General features: G+C 34.6%; 2 protein-coding genes across 3 annotated transcripts in view; one reads left to right on the top strand and one right to left on the bottom strand.

The window, feature by feature from the left end:
- kcnh7 (potassium channel, voltage gated eag related subfamily H, member 7) overlaps window positions 1–6,634 on the bottom strand; it is a 155,839-nt gene extending 149,205 nt beyond the window's left edge. For both annotated transcript variants that reach the window (XR_012407653.1, XM_073953686.1), the window contains exons 1-2: window positions 6,398–6,634; window positions 6,118–6,225 (exon numbers count right to left, since the gene is read on the bottom strand). Coding sequence is in view for 1 of the 2 variants with exons in the window: in XM_073953686.1 (XP_073809787.1) it covers window positions 6,118–6,225; window positions 6,398–6,521 (232 nt within the window). In the remaining variant the exon portion in view is untranslated. The remainder of the gene's footprint in view (window positions 1–6,117; window positions 6,226–6,397) is intronic.
- Window positions 1–27,041, top strand: part of gpr155b (G protein-coupled receptor 155b) — a 698,693-nt gene that overhangs the window by 352,432 nt on the left and 319,220 nt on the right. The window lies entirely within an intron of this gene.

Here is a 27,041-nt window from a genome sequence, read left to right as displayed (position 1 = left end):
TATGTGTGTCTAATGTTAAGCTTTAATTTTAATTTTCAGCCCTCATCCTCAATTAGATTTCTCTACCTGAGAAGGTGTGTGTGTGTGTGTGTGTGTGTGTGGAGGCTCAGTACAGGCTTGATTAGAATGGTGCTGTTGTGGTTTGAAGGGCGGTAATTACACAGCTTCTCTCCTCTTTCTCCCAACCCTCTTTGGTCACCCACAACTGCTGATTATAATGGATCATAGATTCTTCTTTATTGGCTTTTGTTTTATAGAGCCGATTAAACAATAATAACAATAAAAGATGCAATTAATTGCAAAGGTAATTAATGGTAGTTGTGATGGCCATCAGTGTGGATGCCTGAATGTGTGTGTGTGTTCTCGGCTATGCAATTTCATAATTACCCACCACACACACACACACATACGCGCGTGTGTTAGAAGGCTTTGATAGATGTGTAATACCGAAGAGCTAAAATGGAGGCGAATTAAACTCATAATGTAATTAAACAAAACTGCTATGCATAATTATTAGGCAAAAGCTGATTGCGAAAGCTGGGGGTGTAATGATGTCAAACTTAGCGCTGGCTGAGGACATTAAGCATGTGAAGATATTAACCGTCTTTTGGAAAAGCATTAAATTGACATCCTTATCGACACAAGTTATTAAAGTGGTTTGGATTAGCTGCCTCTCAAAGATTCAAAGATACATCTGAGTGTGTGTGTGTGTGTGTGTGTGTGTGTGTCAGAAAAACGCACAGAGGAGGATTTGTGATTATTCACTAGGGTTAGTCTGAGATTGGCTTTCCAAAGCGTAGGAAACAGAATCGTCCATTCTCAACACAGAAGCAAGAGAGACTGTTCAGCCGTCAACCCCACTTGACTTTCTTGGAGAGAGCCCTTTCTCTGTCTCCCTCCCTCTTTCTCACACGCACACATGCCGCTGACATGCATATTGACCCCAAAGTTGCGTGTGCTCTCTGAATTCAGATGGTATGCTAATTTACTGAGCGCTCGTGTAGCGTCTGTGCCGTCTCGCCTCGTGACTGTTCGCCGGTCACTGCGTAAGCGTCCACACAATGCAATTATGAAACAGAAACAAAGCCTTTCCTTTGTCTGCACGACTCAAGTATGGAGATACTTAGGATGCCAAATGCGGCCGAGACATGCTGTGTTTAATACGCCGAGACTGAAATGAGGGCTCGAGACTGTGTGGTTAATTATACCTTCATGGGCGCTGCGCAGACGAGGATGTACAGATCTTCACTGGCGTCTGAGACTATAAGTAATCATGGCAGAAGCGGTAATTTCAGAGAAGGGCACTTGCACATTAGACAAAGCTTCGTAGGAACACTTGATGGACAGGAATGTGCAAGATCCGGTTTGAGGGTGTGGAAAGAGTCAGTTTGATGTAAAGTGGGAATTCTGTCAGCGATGGTCCAGTGCACAGCGCTTAGTGATATGAGAGAATCTGCCGTGCCTTCTGGGTCACACAATATTAGAAACACTGACGTTAAAGTAGTTGTTTTAAACTAATGCAGGATTTTTTTCTATACTCAAAAAGTAATTTTTGCTGCTTGTTCAAACTACTTATTTAATATGAGCTGAATCAACCCAATTCTTGTTTTTTTGGGAGGACAACCTAATTGTTTTATGTTCAATCCACTTAAATTTGTAAGAACAATTAAGTTAACTTAATCTATTTGTGTTGGGAGAACATGAGAGAATTGTGTGGAACACAGCATGTTTTACAGTGTAGATTCTGATACACTCAAAAATTATGTTTGCTGTTTGTTGTGTCAAACTTGTCAAACTACTTATTTAAAATGAGCTGAAACAACAAAATTCTCGAGGATTTTTTTGGGACAACTTAATTGTTTTATGTTCATTCTACTTAATTTGTAAAAACTAGTCATTTAAGATCATAGCTACACTGTAAAAAAATGTGTTGCTCACTCACATTTTTAAGTTGTTCTAATTTAACTTTACAAGTCATTTTAACTTGTATCAGTTAAGCCGACATCAAGTTAAACAATCGTTTAACTTTAAAAAAGAAAGAAGAAAGAAACTAAGGTTTAATCTGGTGTCAACTAAGAAAGTGGGCATGGTTAACTTCCTAAATGAAGTTTAAGTAACGTTTTTCATGACTTTTTATTATGTTGTTTTTTTTGTGTGCATATTTTTAAATAAATTATTACTGTACAGTCATTCTACATATCAGACAAGTCATCTGCAAATTAGCTGCAATTAATTAGTCACTGTAATTAAATTACTTTTCTACTGAATAAGTAGGAGATTGCTTTTCATTTGTAGGTTATTTAATTATTTACTGATAATATACTTGCCTTAAATACTGTAAATTAATTAAACAGTTCTGTTTAAATCAATTTAGAGAAGCACAGCAATATATGACTAGCAGAATAGTATTTTTCAACTAACGAACATTTATCATTTATCAAGACAACTGCATATTCGTTCATTCGTTTTCCTTCAGCTTAGTCCCTTTATTCATCAGGGGTCGCCACAGTGGAATAAATCCCCAACTTTTCCAGCATATGTTTTACACAGTGCCCTTCCAGCTGCAACCCAGTACTGGGACAACTGCACATGCCTTAGAAAAGTTAATTAAGAAATAACCTTATGATAATGTAAGATTCAGAAAAGCACAGTAATTGTAAATGTATATTTCTGGTCATTCAGATATTTCATTCAACATTTTTTTGGTCATTCAACTTTATTTATATAGCACCTTAAAACTACATGAATGCTGACCAAAGTGCTTCACAAACAGGGCAAAAATAACAAACGGTTAAAAAAACAAGAAGGCATATAATGAAATTAAATTTTATTTTATAAATTTAAATATAAAATAATTGTAAAGAAATCTTATTTAATTTTCTACTAAAATGTTTTTATTTGTCTGACAACTGCACATGCTTAAGAAAGATTTAAATGTTTTATAAACTTCTATCATTATATAATATGTATAAAATATGGTGCATGAATACATATACTGTTTAAAGAGGTGGTCCACTACGATATCCTATTTTAAACTTTAGTTGATGTGTAATGTAGATGTGTGAATATAAACAACATCTCTGAATGCAAGACGCTCAACGTTCAATGCAAAAGGAGACACTGGCTTTTACAGAGTTAACTTGGCAAAGTCTACAGCGAACAAAGTTTGGGGATTACGAAAAAATACTTCTGGGTTAATGATGTCATAAACCCTTCAGGTTGCCTTCAGGTTATGCACATACACCCTGCGCAGTGAGGGGCCGTGGCCAGAGGCGCAGGGGCAGGCCTTTCAGAGGAACAAAGAATGTGGGGCTGCGTGTTGTGGCTGAAATTGAGGAACGGGGGGACAGGGGTGAGGGAAGGGTTGGTGGGTCGGGGGGGTCGCAGATGAAAGTGAGGACTGGGGTGGTGGGGTGGAGGTCGTGGATTTTCTATGGATGCACCGGCCCTGCCCCTAACAAATCTATTTTTTAAATTAATGTTTTCTATAAGATGCTTTAGAATATTATATTTGTTCCTATACATTGGATTAGTCAGTGCTGAATAATTACTAAAAAATTACTGTTTTACAGTTTAGTACACCTACATTTATATTTTAGGGATAAAACAATTAAATTAAATAAAACAATTTAATAAAATAATAATAATAATTATAAATCAATAATTAATTGTTTTTAAATAAATAAAACAATTTAAAAGAGGAAAAATCAGGGGAAAAAATATATATAAAATTTAGTTTTGTTTTGCGATATTTTGCATGTATTTAAATGTATTATCTTTTTATTTTTTAAATATATTTAGTGATTAAAATATTATTTTAATCTTTAAAATAAATGTTTTGTTCAAATGCATCCAAATATATTGCCTATATTCATTAACATATTCATTTTTAAAATGGGGTGTACTCGTTTATGCTGAGCACTGTATGTGAGACAGAAGGACAAGATTTTGTCAGGAATTGTACTCTGCTCCTCTGGGAAACACCTGTTTACATGTTTTACATTTGATAATTTAGCAAATAATAATGTGCTACCCATTAAGCCACAATTATCTGCTATTATTTGTGTATGTAAAGATGTATGGGCCAAATTCTCAAATAAAAATCCCTCCGAGGGAAAGAATGCACACAAATAGATAGGTATATGATTGACTGGTGTTTATGAGTCATAGCATACAGACAGATACATGGATCTGTTTTACAGGCCCATATAAAAGCAATCTGTTTCATACTGTAAGTACCTGTTGAGTTATGGGCGCTGACTCAAGGTCAGCCTGTCAGAGTGTTCTCTTCTCAGATGGCATTTACAGAGAGGGAGAGAAAGAGAGAGAGGGAGAGATAAAAAGGTGGAGGTAGCAGGGTTCGCCCGCTGAAGGGTGGCTTTAGAAATATGTAGCGACAGCGAGCCTATACAGAAGAGAGCGGCATCTGAAAGTATATACAATAAAAACCAATGATATTTTGCATACTGTATATTTCCACAGGAAACACAAACAGAGGCGAAATTGGTGATTTCGGGGGAGGGGTGGGGGGGATTAGTACAAATGTGTCAAAGATATGAAATGTGTGTCTGTGTGTGTTTTGAAATGATCTCACTATGCTGGATTAAAGCAGTAATGAAGCACGCTCAGACCATTAGCTGTGTAATGTGTCTCTAGAGAGACGATGCATCATACACACAGACGCACCGCTGGTATTATAGAACGAGAGGCCGGTGCATTAAAGCTATTTGTATTTCAGTGGGTTAAAATTCACTCTTTACCTCATTCTCAGCCAATCCGATGCAATGCCAAAGAGGGAAAAGGCTAAAGTGCAGGAAGTAACAGACACAGTGGGGCCTAAACTTATAAACCTAGGGCACTTATTTTTTCGTTAGTCACACATTCTGCTCTTTGCGACTTTAGCAGTATACAGGAATAGCTCGATGTACCACTGAATAACTGAAGTGTAAATTTATCTTTGAAACAGCAGCGTCAAAATGAGGTTTAGAGTCAGGTGCCGAACGTGGGCAGATAATGATGTCACCAATTAAAGACAGCAGAATATTACTGAATGTCATGAAAAATAATTAATGAAAGTTATCTCACAATGTTATAGGACAGGGGTCACAAATCTCGGTCCTGGAGGGCCGGTGTCCCTGCAGGGTTTAGCTCCAACTTGCCTCAACACACCTGCCTGGATGTTTCAAGTATACCTAGTTAGTAAGACCTTGATTAGCGTGTTCAGGTGTGTTTGATTAGGGTTGGAGCTAAAAAGGACACCGGCCCTCCTGGAACAAGTTTGTTGACCACAGTTATAGGATAAGGTATATGCAGAAGGACTTTTAATTTGTCAGTAACCCCAGTCAAGAAGCTTCCGGTGAACTGTATGCTTAAACAGTTTAGGATCTGTCTTTTTTTATAATGTAAGATCTCCATTGGCTGAGTGGTATCCGATATAAAGCGGGTCTCAGAATGTGCAAAAATCGCTGCATTAAATTACATTTTTCCCTACCATGTCTTTAAAATATGAACATTTACTTTACCTTAGTATATTCAATGGAGTTTTTGCGCTAGCCTGCTAATCCTGACGGGCCTGTGCTTCGAAACAGCTTTTAATCTTGTTTTACGCTTGAGCAACTAAATAAATGCCAAGTCTATTTAACTGATTGTATTTTCATTACATTACAACATCAATGCTGTAAAAGGAACCATATAAAATGGAAAAAAGTCACATTAACCGTTCACCGGAAGTTTATCAGTATGGGAAGAAACACTAGCTCTGCATCCCTATTATCCAATCCAGCTTCTGCATATTTTAGCTTCATCAGATTCAAAACAATAGACTAGAAGTTTCTGGTGACGTTTCTAATAGAGCTAAACTGCTGTGCTGTCTCCAAAATCGTACTACACCCTAAGTCACTATTCCCTACAGTAGTCCACTATCATAGTACACTTGAAGTAGTAAATAAAAAAAGAGGGAGTGAAATGGAGTGCACCGGAAAGAAGGCGTATTGTTGGTGCTTTGGTTGATAAATCCCTCAAACAGATTAGATGATAAACATTTTGTGCAGAACCCGTGAAAGCTATATAACACAAATGTTAAATGAAACAATGTATTTTGATTTCTGTCATTTATACAAATGTTAACTTGATTAAAAATATTTTGTTTGGGAACTTCATTCAGCCTGATGTGAACTTCTAATTCCACCATCGACTGGAAAGCGATCATTAATCTGCACACTGTGTCTGTATAATGTAAAAAAAGCTTATCATTTTCGATAATTTAACATTAATATACCATAAAACATTTAAATTATGCAGATTGGTATGCAATTTCTACATGTGCAAGTTCCTACTGTGGGTTTGGCGGTGTTTATTTTGTGGATTTAATTTATTTACGCTCTTATCATATACTCACCCAAAATATCTTTCAAAACGTGATTAATATTCGTCCCATAGTGGAAAACATAAGAAGAAGACTTGAAAACAGTTTTGAGGCCGACCGTGTCCGTGAGAAGTTGCTGTGCTCGTGAACGAATCATTTGATTTGAATCTAATGTTTAAATGAATCGATTGAACCAGTTCACAAACAAACGGTCGTTTGAATCACCTGAATCTTTCACCCATTTAGATTTTGGCTTCCGCGACAATCAACATTGCGAGCTTTTTATTACAAACTTTATTAAGTATACTTAAACGGTAAATAATGATTTGAGGAGGATTTCTAATCTGCTGAGGTAACGTTACATCTCATTACTTATTCCCCCCTATTGGAAAGTTCTGGAAAGGCAATTTTATTTTGCATTTAGGCAAAAGGGGAAATTACATTTTATATATGGTTTAGTTGGCTCTGTAAAGCCTAGCAAGTTTATTTATTTTTTATTTTTGGGGTTGACTTCACTTAATGTTAATGTACTTTAACAATTTGTTGATTTGTATGCTATTGATATAGCTTATAATTTATCATTTGGTATTGTCCATTGAAGCATTTTGAATAAAAAGAAAATAAAGACAGTATAGAAAGACAGTATAGTTTATCTCACACGTTGTACTTTTCCCCATTACAATTCATATTTTGTTTCTCAAATTTGAAAGGTTACATCCTTCATTTGCATTATAAAGAATTGTGAGACATAAACTCATTCATTCATTTTCTTGTCGGCTTAGTCCCTTTATTAATCCGGGGTCGCCACAGCAGAATGAACCACCAACTTATCCAGTGGTGGGGGAAACCGGAGCACCCGGAGGAAACCCACGCGAAGGGAGGGAGAACATGCAAACTCTACACAGAAACGTCAACTGAGCCGAGGTTCGAACCAACGACCCAGCGACCTTCTTGCTGTGAGGCGACAATACTACCTAAATGATAGGAAATGTTCTCTTTTCCCCTTTAAAGCTGCTCTTTATATCTCATTTTGCAAGTTTGTCACAAATTTGAATTGTGAAAAGTCAGAATTGTGAGCAGAAAATCAATAGTTTCTGCTATATTTGAAAATACTGAAAATTATTATTTTTTTAAATGTTCACAATTAATAGTACATTTCTCACAGTTCTATCTTAAAAACTAACAAATGTGAGTTTTTATCATGCAGTTCTGAACAAAAAGTCAGACTTGTGATAGGGCTGCACAATATTTTGCACTGTACATTGCAATATTATAATTTTATGTAATTTATGTTGCGTTATTTTACAAGATACCGTAATTAATTAATCATTTAATACTGACTGTGATGATTTTGTAGTGGAGTGCATAAAATAATAGAACACATAAACAAATGAAGGAGTCTTAACAGTATTATTCAGCAACAGAAATAAATTAATCAAATGTATAATAAAACTGTATATTCTTCATTGTGCAAATAATTCAATACAATTAATCTTTGTTAAAGCTACAAACAAAACAATTCCTTGTGCTTAAATGCTTTAATTTTGCTTAAAATGTTTGCACAGGCCTTAAAAACACAAGCAATTAATAAACTTTCACTCTATTATGGTAAAACTGAAATGACTCCAAAGTTCCCGTGTGTTCTGAACTGTTGTTAACTGTAATCCTGACTCCACATTGCACATCCTATGATATAACTACTGCAGATTCACACATTGCGAAATCAATGCTAAAACCATATACATTACCTGACAAAAGTCTTGTCATCGATCCCAGTAGATCATTTGGAAAAGTGACTGAAGGTAGATTTTTCAGAGAAATCATCTGTTAAACTGCATTTAAATCCTCAAAAGTACTGCAGAAGACCTACTGGAACCTGCATGGATTCAAGATTCTCACAGAAATCAGTCGAGTTCGGTGAAGGAAAAGTCACGGTATGAGGTTACATTCAGTTTGAGGGCATGTGAGAGATCTGCAGTGTGGATGGCAACATCAACAACCTGAGGTATCAAGACATTTGTGCTGTCCATTACATTACAAACCACAGGAGAGGGCAAATTCATCAGCAGGATAGTGCTCCTCCTTATACTTGAACATGTCTGGTAAGATGAAGAAGGAGGCATTGAAGATGAATCTAAAGAATCTTGATGTACTCTGGGAGTCGTGCAAGAACGCTTTCTTTGCCATTCCAGATGACTTTATTAATAAGTCATTTGAGTCACAGATGTATGGATGCAGTCCTCCAAGCTCATGGAAGTCATACACAATATTCATTCTTTTTCCACTGCACCATGACTTTATATTCTATACTGTACATTATTTCTGTTGAGTGACAAGACTTTAGTCTAAACCAACAGTTCTCAAACTTTTTTCTTCAAGTACCACCTCAGAAAAAAATTGTCTCTCCAAGTACCACCAAAATGAGCAGTATTGAAATACAGTAGCGTAGTAGGCCCAGTAAAGCAGCTGCAACTCTGCACAGTTAAAAAAACGTGGCAGATTACCTCAGAAATATAGGCTATATGTCATATATAACATATCATATACATCATTTTTGATACATTTTTAAATGTGTGTAGCATGTACATGACATATTTTATTCATCCGCGTACCACTAGAAGGAAGCCTGCGTACCACTAGTGGTACACGTACCACAGTTTGAGAACCACTGGTCTAAACGAAGTCAGACCTTAATGTCCTAATTAAATAATTAAAATTCAAGGCATGATCATATTTTATTCTGGTATAATAAGTGTAATCAGAGGTCTTTGCCTTTCATATAAGCAACTTCTGATATCAAATGATCACCTAGAAGTCAAGTTATTAATTGATGTTCCTAAAAACTTGGATAAGTGACCAGACTTTTGTCGTTTAGTGTATTGTGCAGCCCTAATTTGTGAGATATATTATGACTTGCGTCAGAATTGTCAGATAAAAAAAGTGGTAAAACAGACTTTCATAATTATCTGTATATTTGCATAATATACAGTTGAAGTCAGGATTATTAGCCCCCCCTTTTAATTTTTTTTCTTTTTAAATATTTCACAAATTATGTTTAGAGCAAGGAAATTTTCACAGTATGTCTGATAATATTTTTTCTTCTGGAGAAGAAAGAATATTTCTTTTATTTTGCCTAGAATTAGTTTTATATTAAAAAAAAAAACATTTTAAGGTCAAAATTAATAGCTTCTTTAAACTATTTTTTTTTTTTTGATAGTCTACAGAACAAACCATCGTTATACAATAACTTGCCTAATTACCCTAACCTGCCTAGTTAACCCAATAAATCCTGGTTAAGTCTATAAATGTCACTTTAAGCTGTAAAGAAGTGTCTTGAAAAATATCTAGTAAAATATTATTTACTGTCATCATGGCAAAGATAAAATAAATCAGTTATTAGAAATGAGTTATTAAAACTATTATGTTTAAAAATGTGCTGTTTAAATCTTCTCTCCGTTAAACAGAAATTGGGGAAAAAAATAAACAGGGGCTAATAATTCTGACTTCAATTGTATATACATCTTTAAAAGCTTTCCTGCAACTTTACTCGGTTTGATCTGGTAAGTTAAATTAATAAAAATGTCAGTGTTTTCAGAACAAAAATGCTATAAAGCTACACAAGTTAAACTGTCATTAAAGCAGTGATAGATGATCGTATTATCAGTGTTTTCCGCAAGGTCATAAAACACTTTTCAAATAAAATCAGGCTCTAATAATGTAGCAATCTATAGGTTATCTGAAATGTGCTTTTACTGTGAACTAACAGAGAAAAGAACATTTTACAGTATCAAACAATGGGCTTAAATGGGCACCCCATCACAAAACTCAGACCTGTCATTGTACGAGATCAATGGTGTAAACAGTGTGCCATCAAAAGTAGCAACCATTAAAGCAGAGACAGAGAAAAATAGCTCAGAACTGCAGATAAAGCCTGGACAAAGCACACCTATCTATCTCTGAAAGACATCTCTGCCGAATAAAAAAAGAGCTCAAATCAAAATATAAAAGGTATATTTTTAACAGTTCAGTGTTGAACTCGCCGCTGTGAACAAGAGGTCTCAATGCCTGCCAAGACAGCACTATGATTATTCAAATGAGTACTCTACCTTACATTTTAATGACTTGTGTTGGGGGTAATTAAGGTGTCTATTAAAATAGAGAATCGTGACGATGAATACATCTTCATTCTGGCTTAACCACAATAACATGTAGATAATTGTCTGAGATTAGAAGACATCATCACTGTTATCAGCCCTCATCTAGAACGAAATGTTCCTGCATCTCGGGCACATTAAAAAGAGGATCAAATGGCAGGGCAGCTGATTGGACCGCATGATGAGCTTTATAGGGCTGTCTGGGTTTTCACTGTGACTCGGAATATAAATTCAAGATGGACGGGCCTTTTTCCAGAACCTCTTTTAGCGAAAATCCGTCAAATAAGTTAGAAATCGTAACGCAAACCTGATGTATTTTTGCTTGTTTCTTTAACGCAACGAGGCAGTTGTTTTTTTACAAAATCATTTAAAACAATGAAAGAAAGTTACATTTTAAACAAGTTACGTTTTACAAGAATAAGGTTAAATAGGGTCCACCAAGGAGTGAGACTTCAGAAAAATGTAAAGAAGATGCATAGTAAAAATCTGTTAAATGTTTAACAATAAGTTTCCTTGTAAATAACCATAAATTTACTTTCCCGCAATTCTTTTTATGCTTATTTTGTTGAAATTACTGTTTTTTCATAGCTTTTTTCTCTTGATTTTAGCACATCAGAGTTTTATTTTCACATCTAATGTTAATAAATTATGGGCCCTATCATACACCCGGCGCAGTGTGGCGCAGTGTGGCGCAAGGCGCGGCGCAATAGTCTTTTGGTAGTTTCAGCTTGGCGCAAGAGTTGTTTTGAGGCGTTGCGCTACACTGTTTAAATAGCAAATGCATTAGCGCTCATTTGTCCGCCCATAGGCGTTCTGGTCTAAAAAGGGAGGCGTTATGAGGCGGACCGCTGGCGCTATTTTGAGAAACTATAATAGATTTTTCATTAGACCAAAACTAACCCGGTCTAAACTCAGTTGCGCCTCGCTTACGCACTGCTTAATACGCACAAGAGAGCAATAGGCAAATATCTTTACATATGAAAAAATTTAAATATTATGGATATATATAGGATATAATAAGAATAGATATAGGATATAAATATAAAGGATTAAAATATTACAAAACATATTATTTTCTAGCCTGCATAAATATGAAAAATCACTGCTTTTATGTCTTCTTCATCTCTTCATCTTTTTCTGTTCATTCATAACAATTTGCTTTTGTATAATTTTATTATTATTAGCAGTATTATTTATTATATCCATATTTATATTTGTTTTATTAAAAACAAAGCTTAGATTTGCCCACCTGCCAGGTTTTAGACCATATGGGGCACAGCATGTGTTTTAGGATATAACTCAGGTTTTTGAACACATTTTGTTATTATTGTTCATTTATTCGTTTGCTGAAAAATTAGAACTGAATTTAGAAATAGTTTTGAAATGAATATTTGCGCTTAACAAACAAAATTATTTATTTATATACTAATTGATGTCTGTGCGTAAAGGTTTCCCTATCCAAGAGCGAAAGTGAAAGTAGTTTCATTATCTCTCATTCTCACGCAGTAGATGCTCTGTTTAACAGTTTTCTGTCAAAAAAACTGTTAACTGTTAACTGTTTGCTAGTGAAATGCTAATTTTTTCCAGTTAGACTTACTTTGCGTCCTGTAAATAGCGAATGCGCTCTTGGCGCGAGCAGCTGACTCTTAAAGGTAATGGGAGATGAGACTCTAATTGGTTTATTCTCAAAACACACCTATAACTCATTAAGAAAATAAAATCAACCCTTTTAGACCATGCGCCATGACGCAAAGCAGGTTTTTCCTCCTTAAATTAGCAAAAACGCGTTCTGACACGCCCTAAAAGCGTTTGCGCCCTGTGTTTTGCGCTCTGCACATGGACCGTCAAAATAAAGCCCAATGTGTGATCAGCATTTTTGTAGCCAATGTTGAGTTCCGATTCCTTGTCATGGAGATCGGCCGATACGAGTACTGATTCTAATGCTTCAAGCTTTATATAACTTTACCATTGCATAAAGCACATTTTCCCTTCAAGTATAATAACCTTAATATCTCTCCTTAGGATGTTGAATGCAGTTGAAGTCAGGATTATTAAACCCCCTGAATTATTATCCCCCCTCTTTAAATTCTGTTTAACGGAGGGAAGATTTTTTCATCCCATTTCAAAACATAAAAATTTTAATATCTCATTTCTAATAACTGGTTTGTTTTATCTTTGCCATGATGTCATTAAATAATATTTTACTAGATATTTTTCAAGACACTTCTAAAGGCTTAACTAGGTTAATTAGGTTAACTATACAGGTTAGGGTAATTAGGCAAGTTATTGTATAACAATGGTTTGTTCTGTAGACTATTGAAAAAATATATAGCTTAAAGGGGCTAATAATTTTGACCATAAATGTTTTTTTAAAAATTAAAAATGGCTTTTATTCTAGCTAAAATAAAACAAATAAGACTTTCTCCCGAAGAAAAAAAATATCAGACATACTGTGAAATCTTCCTTCCTCTGTTAAACATCATTTGGGAAGTATTTAAAAAAGAAAAAAATTCAAAGGGGGGCTAATAATTCTGATTTCAACTGTATATCCCTTAATCATGTCTCATAACTATTTTGTATTGACATGTAATGGTAGAATCAGCTTTACAGAAAATTGTAGGTAAATTTTTTTGGAAACACGATGGAAGAAGAATTCAACATGTCTCAATGAAGAAAAAGTTTGGAGTGCATATTTGATGCATAAGAAGTTAAAATGCACACCTAAAAATTCTAATACTTTTTCCTAAAAGAAAATAGGCCTATAAACTACTGTTTATTGAGACAAGAATATTACAACAAGATATATTGTTAAATATATTAAAATTAAATAAAAAAGTTTTGTCTTTCAAAGTTTTGTTTTGTTTTTCTTTTTATTTCCCTAATATTTAGAGCTTTTAGTGAACTTGTAATAGTCAAAAACACAGAACTTTTAGTTATTATACAATTGAAGTCAGAATTATTAGCCCCCCTTGTTTTTTTTCCCCCAATTTTGGGATTTTTTCGGCACATTTCTAAACATAGTAGTTTGTTTTGTAGACTATCAGACAAAATATACCATAAAGGGGCTAATAATTTTGACCTTAAAATGTTTTTTTTTTATTATTATTTAAAAACTGCTTTTAATTTAGCAGAAATAAAACAAATTACCTTTCATATTATCAGAAATACTGTGAAAATTCCCTCGCTCTGTTAAACATCATTTGGGAAATATTTTTAAAAAGAAAAAAAAATTCAAAAGGGGGGCTAATAATTCTGACATTAACTGTAAAAAAGGACTAAATACAAGTGTGTTGGGAGCACAAAGACTGCTCACACCCGCACACATCATTACCTCATTATGTGTTGTAGCGCTGCAGATGAGTGCACATGCAACCTGCTCTGTGTAAACTCATAAACAAACACTTGTGATCAGTTCATAAGATCGGCCAGATTAGCAAATACCGGTCGAGTCATAAAATGTGATTATCGGCCGATACCGATCTCCTGCCGATCGATTGGAGCATCCCTAGTGTTACGTAGTTATCTTCTATATTTCATTATGTTTCTTCTGCACTGTGCTTATAGCTTTGCTTCATTATTTCACTTTCTCATCCACACCAGCTGCAACCATCGCTGGGAAACATCCATACACACTCATTCACACTCATACACTACGGACAGTTTAGCTTACCCAATTCACCTAAAGCACATGTCTTTGAACTGTATGGGAAACCGGAGCACCCACAGGAAACCCACGGGAACACAGGGAGAACATGCAAACTCCATGCAGAAATGCCTGAATGATGTTTAGTTTTAATACTTTTTTTTATTTGGGTTAGACTTACTTATTATTATTATGTTTTTTAGTTATCAATAATAAACCCTAAACAGACCTCTAAAAAAAAAAAAAAAAAAAGGTCTTTCATTCAAAAGAGAGAAAGATTAAGTTAAAAAGAAAGGTTAAACATGTTGTCTAGCTGTTAAAGTAACAGAAAATACAAACAGGCACACACAAATGGACACATAATTTGAACTTCATTCCAATACCATGCATAATTACCCCGCAAATGTACCGTCGTCCGGAAAGCCGTAACGCACACACAGACATGCACACTGGCATTTAGTGCCGTTTGTGTTCATTCACCCCATGTCAAATCCATCACACACACATACACACACACACACACTGAAGCACTGTCATTTCATAGACGCGTGGTAAAATAAAAAATGAAAAACTGCGCTTATTACTGGAAATTTAGGCTTTGAAATGGTCAAGTCCCTTTGTTATTTGCATAATTTATTCGTGTTTTTCTTTCTCTCTTCTGCCTTTGCACAATTTCCCCTAATTTGCATAGACTGTCCATTTAAGAGTCCTTAAATGGAATTACTGCCCTGCATATTTTAATTGTTGAAAATTACATTTAACTTGAAATTAAAAAAAACAAAGGCATTAAAACATAAGTCACGATGACAGAATGTAAAAAAAAAATCTTATGATCTATGTGGAAAAAATTAATACTTACTGCAAAATATCTTCCTACGCACATCACTTTAACAACAACAAACGACTGAAACAATTCTATCTAATTTACCTGAATGTCACAAACACAGAAATGTATTGTTTCTGTATGTACTTTTAAAATGAACTGTTATTTCATTTTGTTACCATCAGTACAGCATAATAACGCACAGACAAACACATATTCACCTTTAGACAGATCAGCGCCTCCAGTGTATTTATATCCATTACAAACTTGAAGATTGCAATGAAAAATGACAAAGAAATGAATTTAAAAACTCTATGAGATCACCGGGGTTTTCTGAATATTTATGCTTTTGAATTGCATTAGGAGATCTTGATCTGTGCTCCGACTATTTTGGATGTTTAAAAGCTTCACATGAAAAGTAGTTTAAACTTCCTATCCAATTTAACCCCGCTTTATGTATGGCAACAGACAGGCAGACAGAGAGAAGCAACATGAGTAAGCTTGCTCTTGTGGGGGCATGATTGTGACGTAGAGCCTGTTGTTGGTGTCCCGGGGGAAATCCTCCAGCCGACACCCACAACAGTGCATCAAACTGGGCTCTGCTCAGTCAGAAGCACCGCTGAAAGCCTCCATCATCCAGGTTAAGTTTCTGGAGGAGTTTATGAGCTCATAGAGCTGGATGCACCTCTGAAAGGATCTAGTGGACTCAGACACGGCCCTAAACGTGTCTACGCTGTTTTTCAGCCTTTATAAAGCACATAAATTTTCCTAATAAATTCCATGTTAGCCATTTAGCAACGAAGCTAGAGTCACCAGGCAGACAGAAGCCCTGCCCATCACAAGAATCCGCATCTGTTCTGAAGTGAATTTGATGCGCGAATGAAGCGGATTTAATGTGTGAATGAAGCAGGGTTTGACGCGCGAATGAAGCGAGTAAACTCAAATGTTCACTTGGCTATTTACGCGCGAATAGATTGATTTATCGTGCGAGGCTTCTGGTGTGCAACCCACTTTAGGCAAGTTTGTTATTTCCAATGGAGGGACGCGCACGTGAGGCAACGTGCACGCACTATCCAGCCGCACCTAGTTGAGACGACAGGGAGTGTCGGTGACTGCGGGAAATGCAAACGGCTGAAGTTTAGGAAAACGCATGAAAAGTACACATGTTTGCAAACCCACCTAAAGTTACCAACAATGGCGCTGATGAGAGTGATCATATGCTGAACGTTGATCCGCCAGCTGAGATCAATCAAGTGTTGAGTGCTGAAAGACTTGGTTTATCAGCTGTCTTTAATTGCCTGAATCTTGATATGTTGCATTCACGGCGTGTTCAGCGCAAATGACCGCTAAATGTAAAATCTTTGTTGCTCATTCACAGGAAGATGATGAAGGCTCCTGTGTTGAGCCCAATGAGCCTTACAATCAAAAAATAGAGCAAGGGTGTTTCTTTGGTGACATCGCTTTGACTCACATGCTGAAAATGGCGGACGTAAAACAACAAACTGAGGATATGGCAATGCGCGCATGTCAATCAATATTAGTGGGCGGGGGGACCGCACTCCTACGTCAAGTTTCGGTCTGTCTCAAAAACGCTCCAATTGGTCCACTGTTTTTATGTTGTTAAATTGAAAAATCTATAGTATCTATGAATTATCTATAGTAGCTATATTAGCCTACTATAAAAATGACTAAGTTGGCTACAAATACATAATAAGCCTTCATGATTAAATAGCCAAGATTTGGTTGGTGTTTATTTCATTGTCATTTAAACACTTCAGCACAGCCTCTGTTCTTTCAGTGGTATTAATTTGATCAATTCTTCTTGCGGCCCATCAGAGTTCACATACAGTACCTGCATAAAAGCGCATTGAATATCGGTCACATCACAGGCAATTGAGTATGCTGGCACTGAATTAATGCCCTTGGTTTGCTGATCGGTGATGTTACCTGCCATTTTAATAGCCCTTTCCTTCACTGTCTTAACGGAGAGAGGTATATCTTTAATTTTTTGTATTATCTTGGTTTTGTTTTTGAAGTCTGCAAATAGGTGTTCTAATATGTTGATGAATGACTCCTTCATGTAGTCACCATCTGTGAACGGTTTTCCATGCTTTATTATCTCCCGGTTTGTTTACAACAGCCACCTGCTTGGCATCCCGCCCTGCTGATAGAAACCTGTGTCTCAGGTTATGACGGGAAACTTTGTTGACAGAAATGTTGAAATTAAATATTAATTCTACACACTTTTACAGCACTTGAAAACGTTAAAAATGTTTGTCCTCCTATAGAAATCATATTAAAACAAAAATATATACTAACCTTCCCCATCTTTTTGAACATTTTTGAAAAAGCTCCAGGGAGCCACAAGGGCAGCGCTAAAGAGCCGCATGCGGCTCTAGAGCCGCGGGTTGCTGACCCCTGGTCTATACACTATACTGTACCTACACATAGTATGTCTGTCCAAACAGCTTGAAAAGTAGATTTTTCACCATAGGTGCTCTTTAAAATTGGCCACAAATATATCACCCTGCAGCCCAAGACCGGTTACTCACTGAAGCTAAACATGGCCTGGATGGGAGACCATTTGGGAAAACTAGGTTGCTGTTGGAAGTGGGGTTAGTAAGGCCAGTGGGTGGTGCTCGACCTGTGGTCTGTGTGAGTCCTAATGCCCCAGTATAGTGTAGAGGACACTATACTGTCAGCGAGCACTGTTATTCCGATGAGATGTCAAACTGAGGTCCTGACTCTCTGTGGTCGTTAAAAATCTCAAGGCACTTCTCGTAAAGAGTAAGGATGTAACCCCGGTGTTCTGGCCAATGTCCCTTCATCAGCCCTTACCCATCATGGCCTCACAATCATCTTTGGGTTTATGGCCATACACAATAAAATGTGCTATATAAATACACATTACATTTTACAATACATGAAAATAAAACAAAGCAAGAGAATTTTTACACTATTTCATATATTATTTTTCGGCAGGAGAAAGTCTTATTGCTTTTAGTTTGGCGGGATGAAATTGAATAAATTTAGAAACTATTTTAAGGTCAATGTTATTAGCCCTCTTAATATTATTTTTATATTATTATAATTATTTTTTTAAATATTATTTTCAGTTGACTACAGAACAAATCATGCCTAATTAATAGGGCCAGACGGAATCTGCGGACGTTTTTTGCAATTTCTGCAGAGAATTTTGGTAAAAAATATGCAGATTTCTGCGGAATTATTTCGGGAGTATCATAACTAAAACCTTAATATTTGAAATAAAAATAATATCTTTTAAACTTTTATTTAATGTTTAAAATGCAAACCCAATTAGATTCACTGTATTTGGTAAACAAAGCAAGTCTCTCATATAATATCTCTACTAAAAGACAAAAAATATTATAATCAGAAAATATAAATCAGATGAACATTTTCATTTTAGTCAATAATAACAATGGAATTTAATTTAAAACTGAATAAATATAGATTTACACACATTTACTCAAGTAAATAAACAGAATTAATGATGGGCTAAAAAAATCTGTGGAAAATCTGTGAAATTCTGTGCGTGCAGATTTCGTGTGGGCCTACTAATTACCTTAACCTAAGGCACTTTAAGCTAAATACTGGTATCATGCAGAATAACCAAAAAATTAATAATGTACCATCATCATAGCAATAACAAAAGCAAATAGTTATTAAATGAGTTATTAAAACTATTGTTTTAACATTTAAAATCTTCTCTCCATCAAACAGCACATGGGAAATAATTTTAAAAGAACGTGACATCTTTGAGGTCAATTAAAAACAGCAAACAATTCTTAAGATAAACATATTTAATTAGCAAATTGTTTACAATACTCAAAAAGTCGTGAAAACAAACACAACAGAGTCAATTAAGAAGATGGCAACGCACACTCTCTCTGTCCGACTGCGATAAACTCACAACTCAGTTCTAAATGCAGTTTATATAGTGAGAGCACACACTGTCAAATGTCATATTTTGGAACGCAGAAAGGAGGGAGCAACCACTAAATGTGGTGTTGACACAGTGAAACATCATGTGCGGTTGTAATGCACCTTTAACACCAATTCCAGCACTTAGAAATACCAAACACAGCTGTCCAAAGTCTTAGTGAATAACAAAACAACTTCAGAGAGTTTAGTGCACCGTTACTGCAAACACGACAAGATTTCAGAGCTCTCTGGCCTGGGTTGTAGAAATGGAAATAGGTTTATGATATGCTTATGATGTATTACTCTCACCTCTGTTGTCTGTGTTTTACATTGCAGACATTGCAATACATTTTGCAGTGATTTTTAATATCTGTTAAGGGATGTAAATAGTTCTGTTCCAAAACCTAGTGAGGGCCTGACTGCCTATAGACAACAACATGCAAGCAGTTAACAAAACTGTATGATTAAAAACACTTTTCAATGAAACGATTCAGGTTTTTGACCCCTTACCTAAAATATTGAGCGAAAAATTCCATTTAAATGACATTTTATTCTGCATGTCTGTTGACTGCTTGATTCTTATTGGTTAATGAACATTGAGAGGAGTGCAATCACATAACGTACACATAGCAAAGCTGTTCAGGCAGAAGTCTTGACTGCTTGACTTGCAGCAGGCACAGGACGTCAACATAAAATATCAAACACAATCTCACAGCAACTCGTAACTTTTTGATTTAGTTGCTAATTCGTATGAATTTGTACAATCTAATTCGTACAGTTTAGTACGATTTGCTTATCGCCCAATGACGGTTGGGGTTAGGGGTGGGGTCAGGTGCCATGCCTCCTTTTTAAAATCTTACATTTTCATATGACTGAACTCATACGAATTCGTACAAATTAGCCACTAAACTAGCAAAACGTAAAATACTTACGTTTCCTCGTGAGATTAGGCTGCAACATCAAAAAATGTTGCATTTTGTTTGGAAAATTTAAATTGACAGACAATGCATTTTGGTTACTTCATAACAAGCATTTTTTGTTTTTAAAACATGTCTAATAGACGTCTAAACATAGTCGTCTTGGCTAAAACAAGGCTAAATTTGTGCTGTTAGTGAAAATCTAACAGACCTCTAATAGGCCAAAACTGCGGTATATATACTGTATATACTATATACTGCGGTTTGGAAAAGTCAAGGTTTAACCGCCAACATTTTCTGCTATACTGTTCCTAAGGTATGTGTAAAAATTTTTAGGAAAGCAGTATCGCCAGCAGAAAATAAATAATCAAAGATGCTATTTTAAGTCGGCGCTAGTGGTGTAGGGGTTAGTGCGTCGACACATGCTCTCTGGTGCTTGAGGTGACCCGGGTTCGATTTCGCCTCGTGGTCCTATGCCGTTCCTGCCCCTCTCTCTGCTTTCCTGTCAATTATTTATACTGTCCTATCAAAAATAAAGGTGAAAACCCCGAAAAAAAATTATTAAAAATAAAAAAGATGCTATTTTAAATTGCAAAGACATTTGTGTTTTTGAAACTAATGAAGAGAGCAGCCTGACATACTGCTCCAAAATATTTTAAATGTCTTTTAAAACAAAATATTTTGTGTTCAAAGGGGAAAATGTTTTAGTTTTTTCAGGGTTTCTGCAGGGTTTTAAATTGTCTTAAATTTCAAAAACTAAATTTGGGGGCCTTAAAAGAATTCACTGAAATATGCTGTTGTGGGTCCTAAATACATATAAACAGGTACAACCAACAAAAATGTTTAACAAAATTAACTTTTATTAACTATTTAGCAATAGTTTAATATTCTTCCTTACAGCCTTACAATAACATTTGTTTAAAGGTTCTCCATGTTTACATGTTTTTATGGATAAATTTATGTTGTGCAAAAATGTTGTTTATTATAGACATTCTGATTTTCTTTAATTTAATATTGTTTATGCTAGATTGCATTTTTTAAAAATATTCAGGTTTGCTTTGATTTTCAGAAGACTTTCAGATTAGTACGTCATTGTGAATGTCACGTAAATAAATGACACCAAAAAATACAGATTTTATAAACCAGTGTTAAATAAGGTGTAGTTACCCTCAATATAAATAATAACCTTGATTTAAATCTCAGAATTCTGAAAATATTTTATTGAACATTAGAAAACAAAATTACATTTAAAAAAATAAATTATGTTGTGCAAAAATTTTGTTTATTATAGCTTTTAAAACTTGTCTTTTTTTCAAAGAAAGCTTGTGCTAATAACAATATGTGTATATAAATAGAGTTTGCTTGTTTTGACACTATTTAAAATATGTGGCTAAGAAATAACTGAATTTAATAACTGGGCAAGTAAGAAAAAACTCCACTGGTTATTATAGAAAATTATTAGTGTTTTGCCCTGTGATAGTCTAAAATTTCATTGATATTGGTCTTAAAACAGTCTTAAAAAGTCTTAAATTTGATGTGATGAAACCCTAATTTTACCCAGACATTTAAAACGAATGTATTTTAGAGCAGTTATCACAATACCGTGTAAATCTTATACCGGTCTTTGCCTAAACTATAGACTAATTAACAAATAGACAGAAATGAATGACTACACATATAAAGTGTTTCTAATCTGTCTATTTGATGACTATAGTCTAGTTTTGGGCTACTCTGAGATGTTTATTAGATTTTCACTGACAGCCCAAGTTTAGCCTTGGTTTAGCCAAGCTGTCACATTTAGATGACTATTAGACGTCTATTAAACACAGAATAAAATATTGTTGTTACAGCTTGAAGATGTGTGCACGTTACCAATATATCGTCTATCAGACATTTGATTTTGGTTGCCAGACCTGATGAATAAATCTCAGTTTTTGACGTCAGTATGATGTTAGTTTAAGATGTTGGCTCGACTTTGGAGTTTGGTCATTTTGAGACACAACCTAAAATCAACCAAATATCATTTCAAATATCATGTCATTTCACATCGTTATTAGACATAAAAATAACGGTCACACTTTACAATAAGGTTCATTAGTTAATGTTAATTAATGCATTTACTAACATGAACAAATAATGAACAGCATATCTACTACAGTATTTGTTCATGTTAGTTAACGTTCGTTAATGAAAATGCAGTAGTTCATTGTTAGTTCATGTTAACTCATGGTGCATTAACTAATGTTAACAAGCATGGACTTGAATGTTAATAATGCATTAGTAAATGTTCAATTAGGATTGATAAATGAGGTACATGTGTTGTTCATGATTAGTTCATGTTAGTAAATGCATTAACTAATGAACCTTATTGTAAAGTGTTACCAAAATAACACTGTCCTCAGATGCTTACCTAAATCTAATCTAATATTAACGTCTTATGACGTTGTGTGTCTGCTGGGCCAGTTTCGTATAATTTCGACAAATGATTTCAGCCTTGTTTTTAACAATCTTTCCAGGCTTCAACAACAAAAACTGACAAGGCAAATGAATATTACACAGCAGTATAAAAATAAAAAATATTTCTGTATTTTAGTCACAAAAGTATGGTTTACTATGAAAACATCGTACTCCCTTTCTCTTCTCCATAGAAGTAGTAACTAGATAAAGTATATGATCAATTTTAAGTATCGAGGTAACGTAACTTTTCTTGAAGCCGCAGTTTTGCTGTTGGCAGAGATGCAGCTGTTGAATCACAGAACAAAATTCACAGCAGTTTGGAATTGAATTTACGACAAACTTTAGTTTATTTGCTCAAGCCCCAGTCATGGCTTGTTCAAGCATGCAGGTCTTTCTAAAAATTATACATTTTGTGGTAAAGTTACTGTACACTCTCAGAAATAAAGGTATTAAATCTGTCACTCTCTCAAAAAGTACATTTTGTTCTTAACAGATCCTTAAAGGTACATATTAAAATCCAAAAACTACAAACGTGCACCTCATAGTATCTTAAAGTCCCCATGAATCGGAAGCTGCAGCCATTTTTTTTCATTTTGTGGCGCAGTTCCTATATAAACGGAACATCGAATGAGAAAACAGTGGGCGTGGCTTGTTTTTTCTACTGAGGGCTGAATGGATGTAGTAAAGTAGGTGTGTCACACCTGTTGCAGGGTCCTCATGTGGATACTTGTTTTGAATTGTAAAGAAATCTGTGGTTTTGAAACTAACGAAGACAGCAGAAGTCCATCATTCATTTGAATTATATAGCCTGACATGTTTACTGCTCCAAAATGTTTTAAATCTTTTCCAAAATAAAATATATTGTGCTAAAAAAGGGGAAAAAAGTTTTCGTTTTTTATCCAGACATTTAAAAGGAATATTAGAGCAGTAATCGCAATACAGTGATGTTATTATCCAAGGTTATCACACTGTCAGAATCCTATACCAGCCCATGCATAATTTCTGGTATCCCTGCACACGTGATTAATCATTGTTTTTCAGCTGTTCCTTGTTTGTTTAATTGTGTCCTGTCTTTATAAGCCCTGTTCTGTTGTGTTTTAGTTGCCTTTGGATATTTGCTTTGTGCTTTTGTTTCTCGTGCTTTGGTTTGTATGTTTTTTTTGATCATTTTGTTTTGCATCTTCTCAATGTTTTGGATTCCTGATTTGTTTCTAGTCTGAACTCACTTTTTTGTGCGTCCGGTATTTGTATCTGTAATTTTGTTTTGTATTCTTGCTTGTTTCTTGTCTTCACTGTGTTTTTTAGATCATCACTTTTTTGTTTAATGAATACATTTTTGGTGCACTTGGATATTTTTTTGTTTTTGTAAAACCCTATCGTGACAAGACGTTTCATTCAGAAAGATCAGGAAAGGGGGTTAAGAAGAGTTATTACATCCTAACAGCCTCCTCCTGCTCACTATTCTGTTTGTTGTCAAAACAGACAGTTGGTTAAATATGTTAGCCACACCCAATTCCTAAGATATAGAAATGAATGATTACAAGGGAAAACTATTTTTTTATTAATGATTTGCACAGATTAATTCACCCCATACTGGCAATTTGAGCTAACAATAACAATATGGTTAGTTTAGATTTCTTGGGGACTTTAAAGGTACAAAAGGGTACTAATGTCCACCTGTAAGGTGCAAAATTTTACCACAATGAAGATGTTTTTTTTCTATTTGAATGCTCTATTTTTACATAGTTTTCCTACGTAAACAAGTGCTTGAGAGATGTCTGTGACTTGACAGATGTGCTTTTTCAGTACCTCACACATTGTATTTTTAAGACAACTTGTCAAATATTACAGGCAGCACAGCTCATCAATGTCAGTTCCAAAGCAGTGGACCAATCAGAAGATCTCGAAGGCAGGGCAAGCATTGCAAGCTTTAGTTTACAGTAGCAAACTGACATGACGACTGTTTGATTTGACGTTAACATGATTTCTAAAAATCATTCCTGAGAACTGTATCTTGCGTCTCTGGTGTGCATTATTTTCTGATTCAATTCAATGGTTCAAATATTCTTTACTTAACAGTGTTGTTGCCTAAAGTAAGAACAGCCTTAACTTCAAGAGTGCTCTCGCAAGGTTTTGGAACAGAGTTTTACAAAGAACTCTACAGACTAAATCCTTTTTTTGGGGACCGTAAAACATCAATCATGACACTTGCCTTCGAAGGTTTTAACACCAAATAACCATTTTACTAATATGGTTAGATTCACATTTGCTTTATTTTCAAAATGTTGAGATGAAAATCAGTCAAATATGGGGTAGCAGCTGGGGTGCCAGAAAAAAGTAAAATAATGGCTGTTAAATTACAGAAATTTACCGTAAAATAAGAGCCATTAAATTACAGAAATTTACCATAGAATAATGGACGTTAAATTATAGTAATTTCCTTAAACTTTTGGTAAATTTCTGTAATTTAACGCCTGTTATGAATCTTATCCCCTGCTATTTTTACGCTAAATTTCTGTAATTAAATGCTTGTTATTTTACAGTGAATTACTGTAAATTAACACCTGTTATTTTACAGTAAATTTCTGTAATTTAACACTGGTGTTTTACAGTAAAGTTCTGTAATTTATCACCTGTTGTTTCACAGTAAATTTCTGTAATTTAACTCCTACTGTTTACAGTAAATTTTTGTAATTTAATGCCTGTTATTTTTTTACAGTAAATTTCCGTAATTTAACGCTGTTGTTTTACGGTTAAGTTCTGTAATTTATCGCCTGTTGTTTTACAGTAAATTTCTGTTATTTAATGCCAGTTTTTTTTTTAGGTGAATTTCTGTAATTTAATGCCTGTTGTTATTTTTTTTAATGGTAAATTTCTATAATTTAACGCTGTTATTTTACGCTAAATTTCCATATTTTAACACCTATTATTTTACGGGTAATTTCTGTAATTTAACGCCTGTTGTTTTACAGTAAGTTTCTGTAATTTAACTGTTATTTTTTATGGTAAACTTCTGTAATTTAACAGCTGTTATTTTACGGTAAGTTTCTGTAATTTAACGGCTGTTATTTTTTATGGTAAACTTCTGTAATTTAACGCCTGTTATTTTAGGGTAAGTTTCTGTAATTTAACGGCTGTTATTTTTTATGGTAAACTTCTGTAATTTAACGCCTGTTATTTTAGGGTAAGTTTCTGTAATTTAACGGCTGTTATATTTTATGGTAAACTTCTGTAATTTAACGGCTGTTGTTTTACGGTAAGTTTCTGTAATTTAACGGTTGTTATTTTTTATGGTAAACTTGTGTAATTTAACAGCTGTTATTTTACGGTAAGTTTCTGTAATTTAACGGCTGTTATTTTTTATGGTAAACTTCTGTAATTTAACGCCTGTTATTTTAGGGTAAGTTTCTGTAATTTAACGGCTGTTATTTTTTATGGTAAACTTCTGTAATTTAACGCCTGTTATTTTAGGGTAAGTTTCTGTAATTTAACGGCTGTTATATTTTATGGTAAACTTCTGTAATTTAACGGCTGTTGTTTTACGGTAAGTTTCTGTAATTTAACGGTTGTTATTTTTTATGGTAAACTTGTGTAATTTAACAGCTGTTATTTTACGGTAAGTTTCTGTAATTTAACGGCTGTTATTTTTTATGGTAAACTTCTGTAATTTAACGCCTGTTATTTTAGGGTAAGTTTCTGTAATTTAACGGCTATTATTTTTTATGGTAAACTTCTGTAATTTAATGCCTGTTATTTTAGGGTAAGTTTCTGTAATTTAACGGCTGTTATATTTTATGGTAAACTTCTGTAATTTAACGCCTGTTATTTTAGGGTAAGTTTCTGTAATTTAACGGCTGTTATATTTTATGGTAAACTTCTGTAATTTAACGCCTGTTATTTTAGGGTAAGTTTCTGTAATTTAACGGCTGTTATATTTTATGGTAAACTTCTGTAATTTAACGGCTGTTGTTTTACGGTAAGTTTCTGTAATTTAACGGTTGTTATTTTTTATGGTAAACTTGTGTAATTTAACGGCTGTTATTTTACGGTAAGTTTCTGTAATTTAACGGCTGTTATTTTTTATGGTAAACTTCTGTAATTTAACGGCTGTTATTTTACTTTTTTCTGGTGCTCCAGCTTTTTTTATATAGTTTATATGAAAACATGACGCGGTTTAGAAAATAAGAATTAATAAAAAAAAATGGCACTTTTGGTAAACAACTGGAAAAACAATAAAGAACGCCTGTGCTTTTTTCTATACAATGATAAATATGTATAGTTGTGTAAGTGTACTGCTGTATGTCTTAACCACTAACAAACTTATATATAATTCTCACATTTTAGGTTTAACGTTTGCAATCAACAGGAAAAGTGCATGTGATAACAACATCAATACCCCAGAAACAATACAGTGATGTGCCTCATTGAAGACTGAGATTCATCATCATGGATTGAGGCCTGTTCCATTCATTCCAGCCAAGGAAAGTCAATTTGGTTCAATTCAGAATTCAGTTTTGACCCGGTAGATCTTTACATGGCATTCCTTCTATTCGTCTCTTTAATCAAATCTCAATTCAACCTCCTGATACTGCACGGAAATAAATCGGATTCACAGAGAGGGAGTCATTTAGGCTGAACGTTTCCTTGTGATTTGGCTTTGGTGACTGACTGTCATAAATAAGTGTAATATCTTAATTCCCTTTGGTGGGGTTCATAAAGAAGGGAAAGGAAGAAACAG

The sequence above is a fragment of the Danio rerio genome, chromosome 6 (genome assembly GCF_049306965.1).
Source record: "Danio rerio strain Tuebingen ecotype United States chromosome 6, GRCz12tu, whole genome shotgun sequence".
Lineage (NCBI taxonomy): Eukaryota > Metazoa > Chordata > Actinopteri > Cypriniformes > Danionidae > Danio > Danio rerio.
Note: the sequence above shows the minus strand (reverse complement) of the source record. Positions and strands in the feature narration are given on the sequence as shown.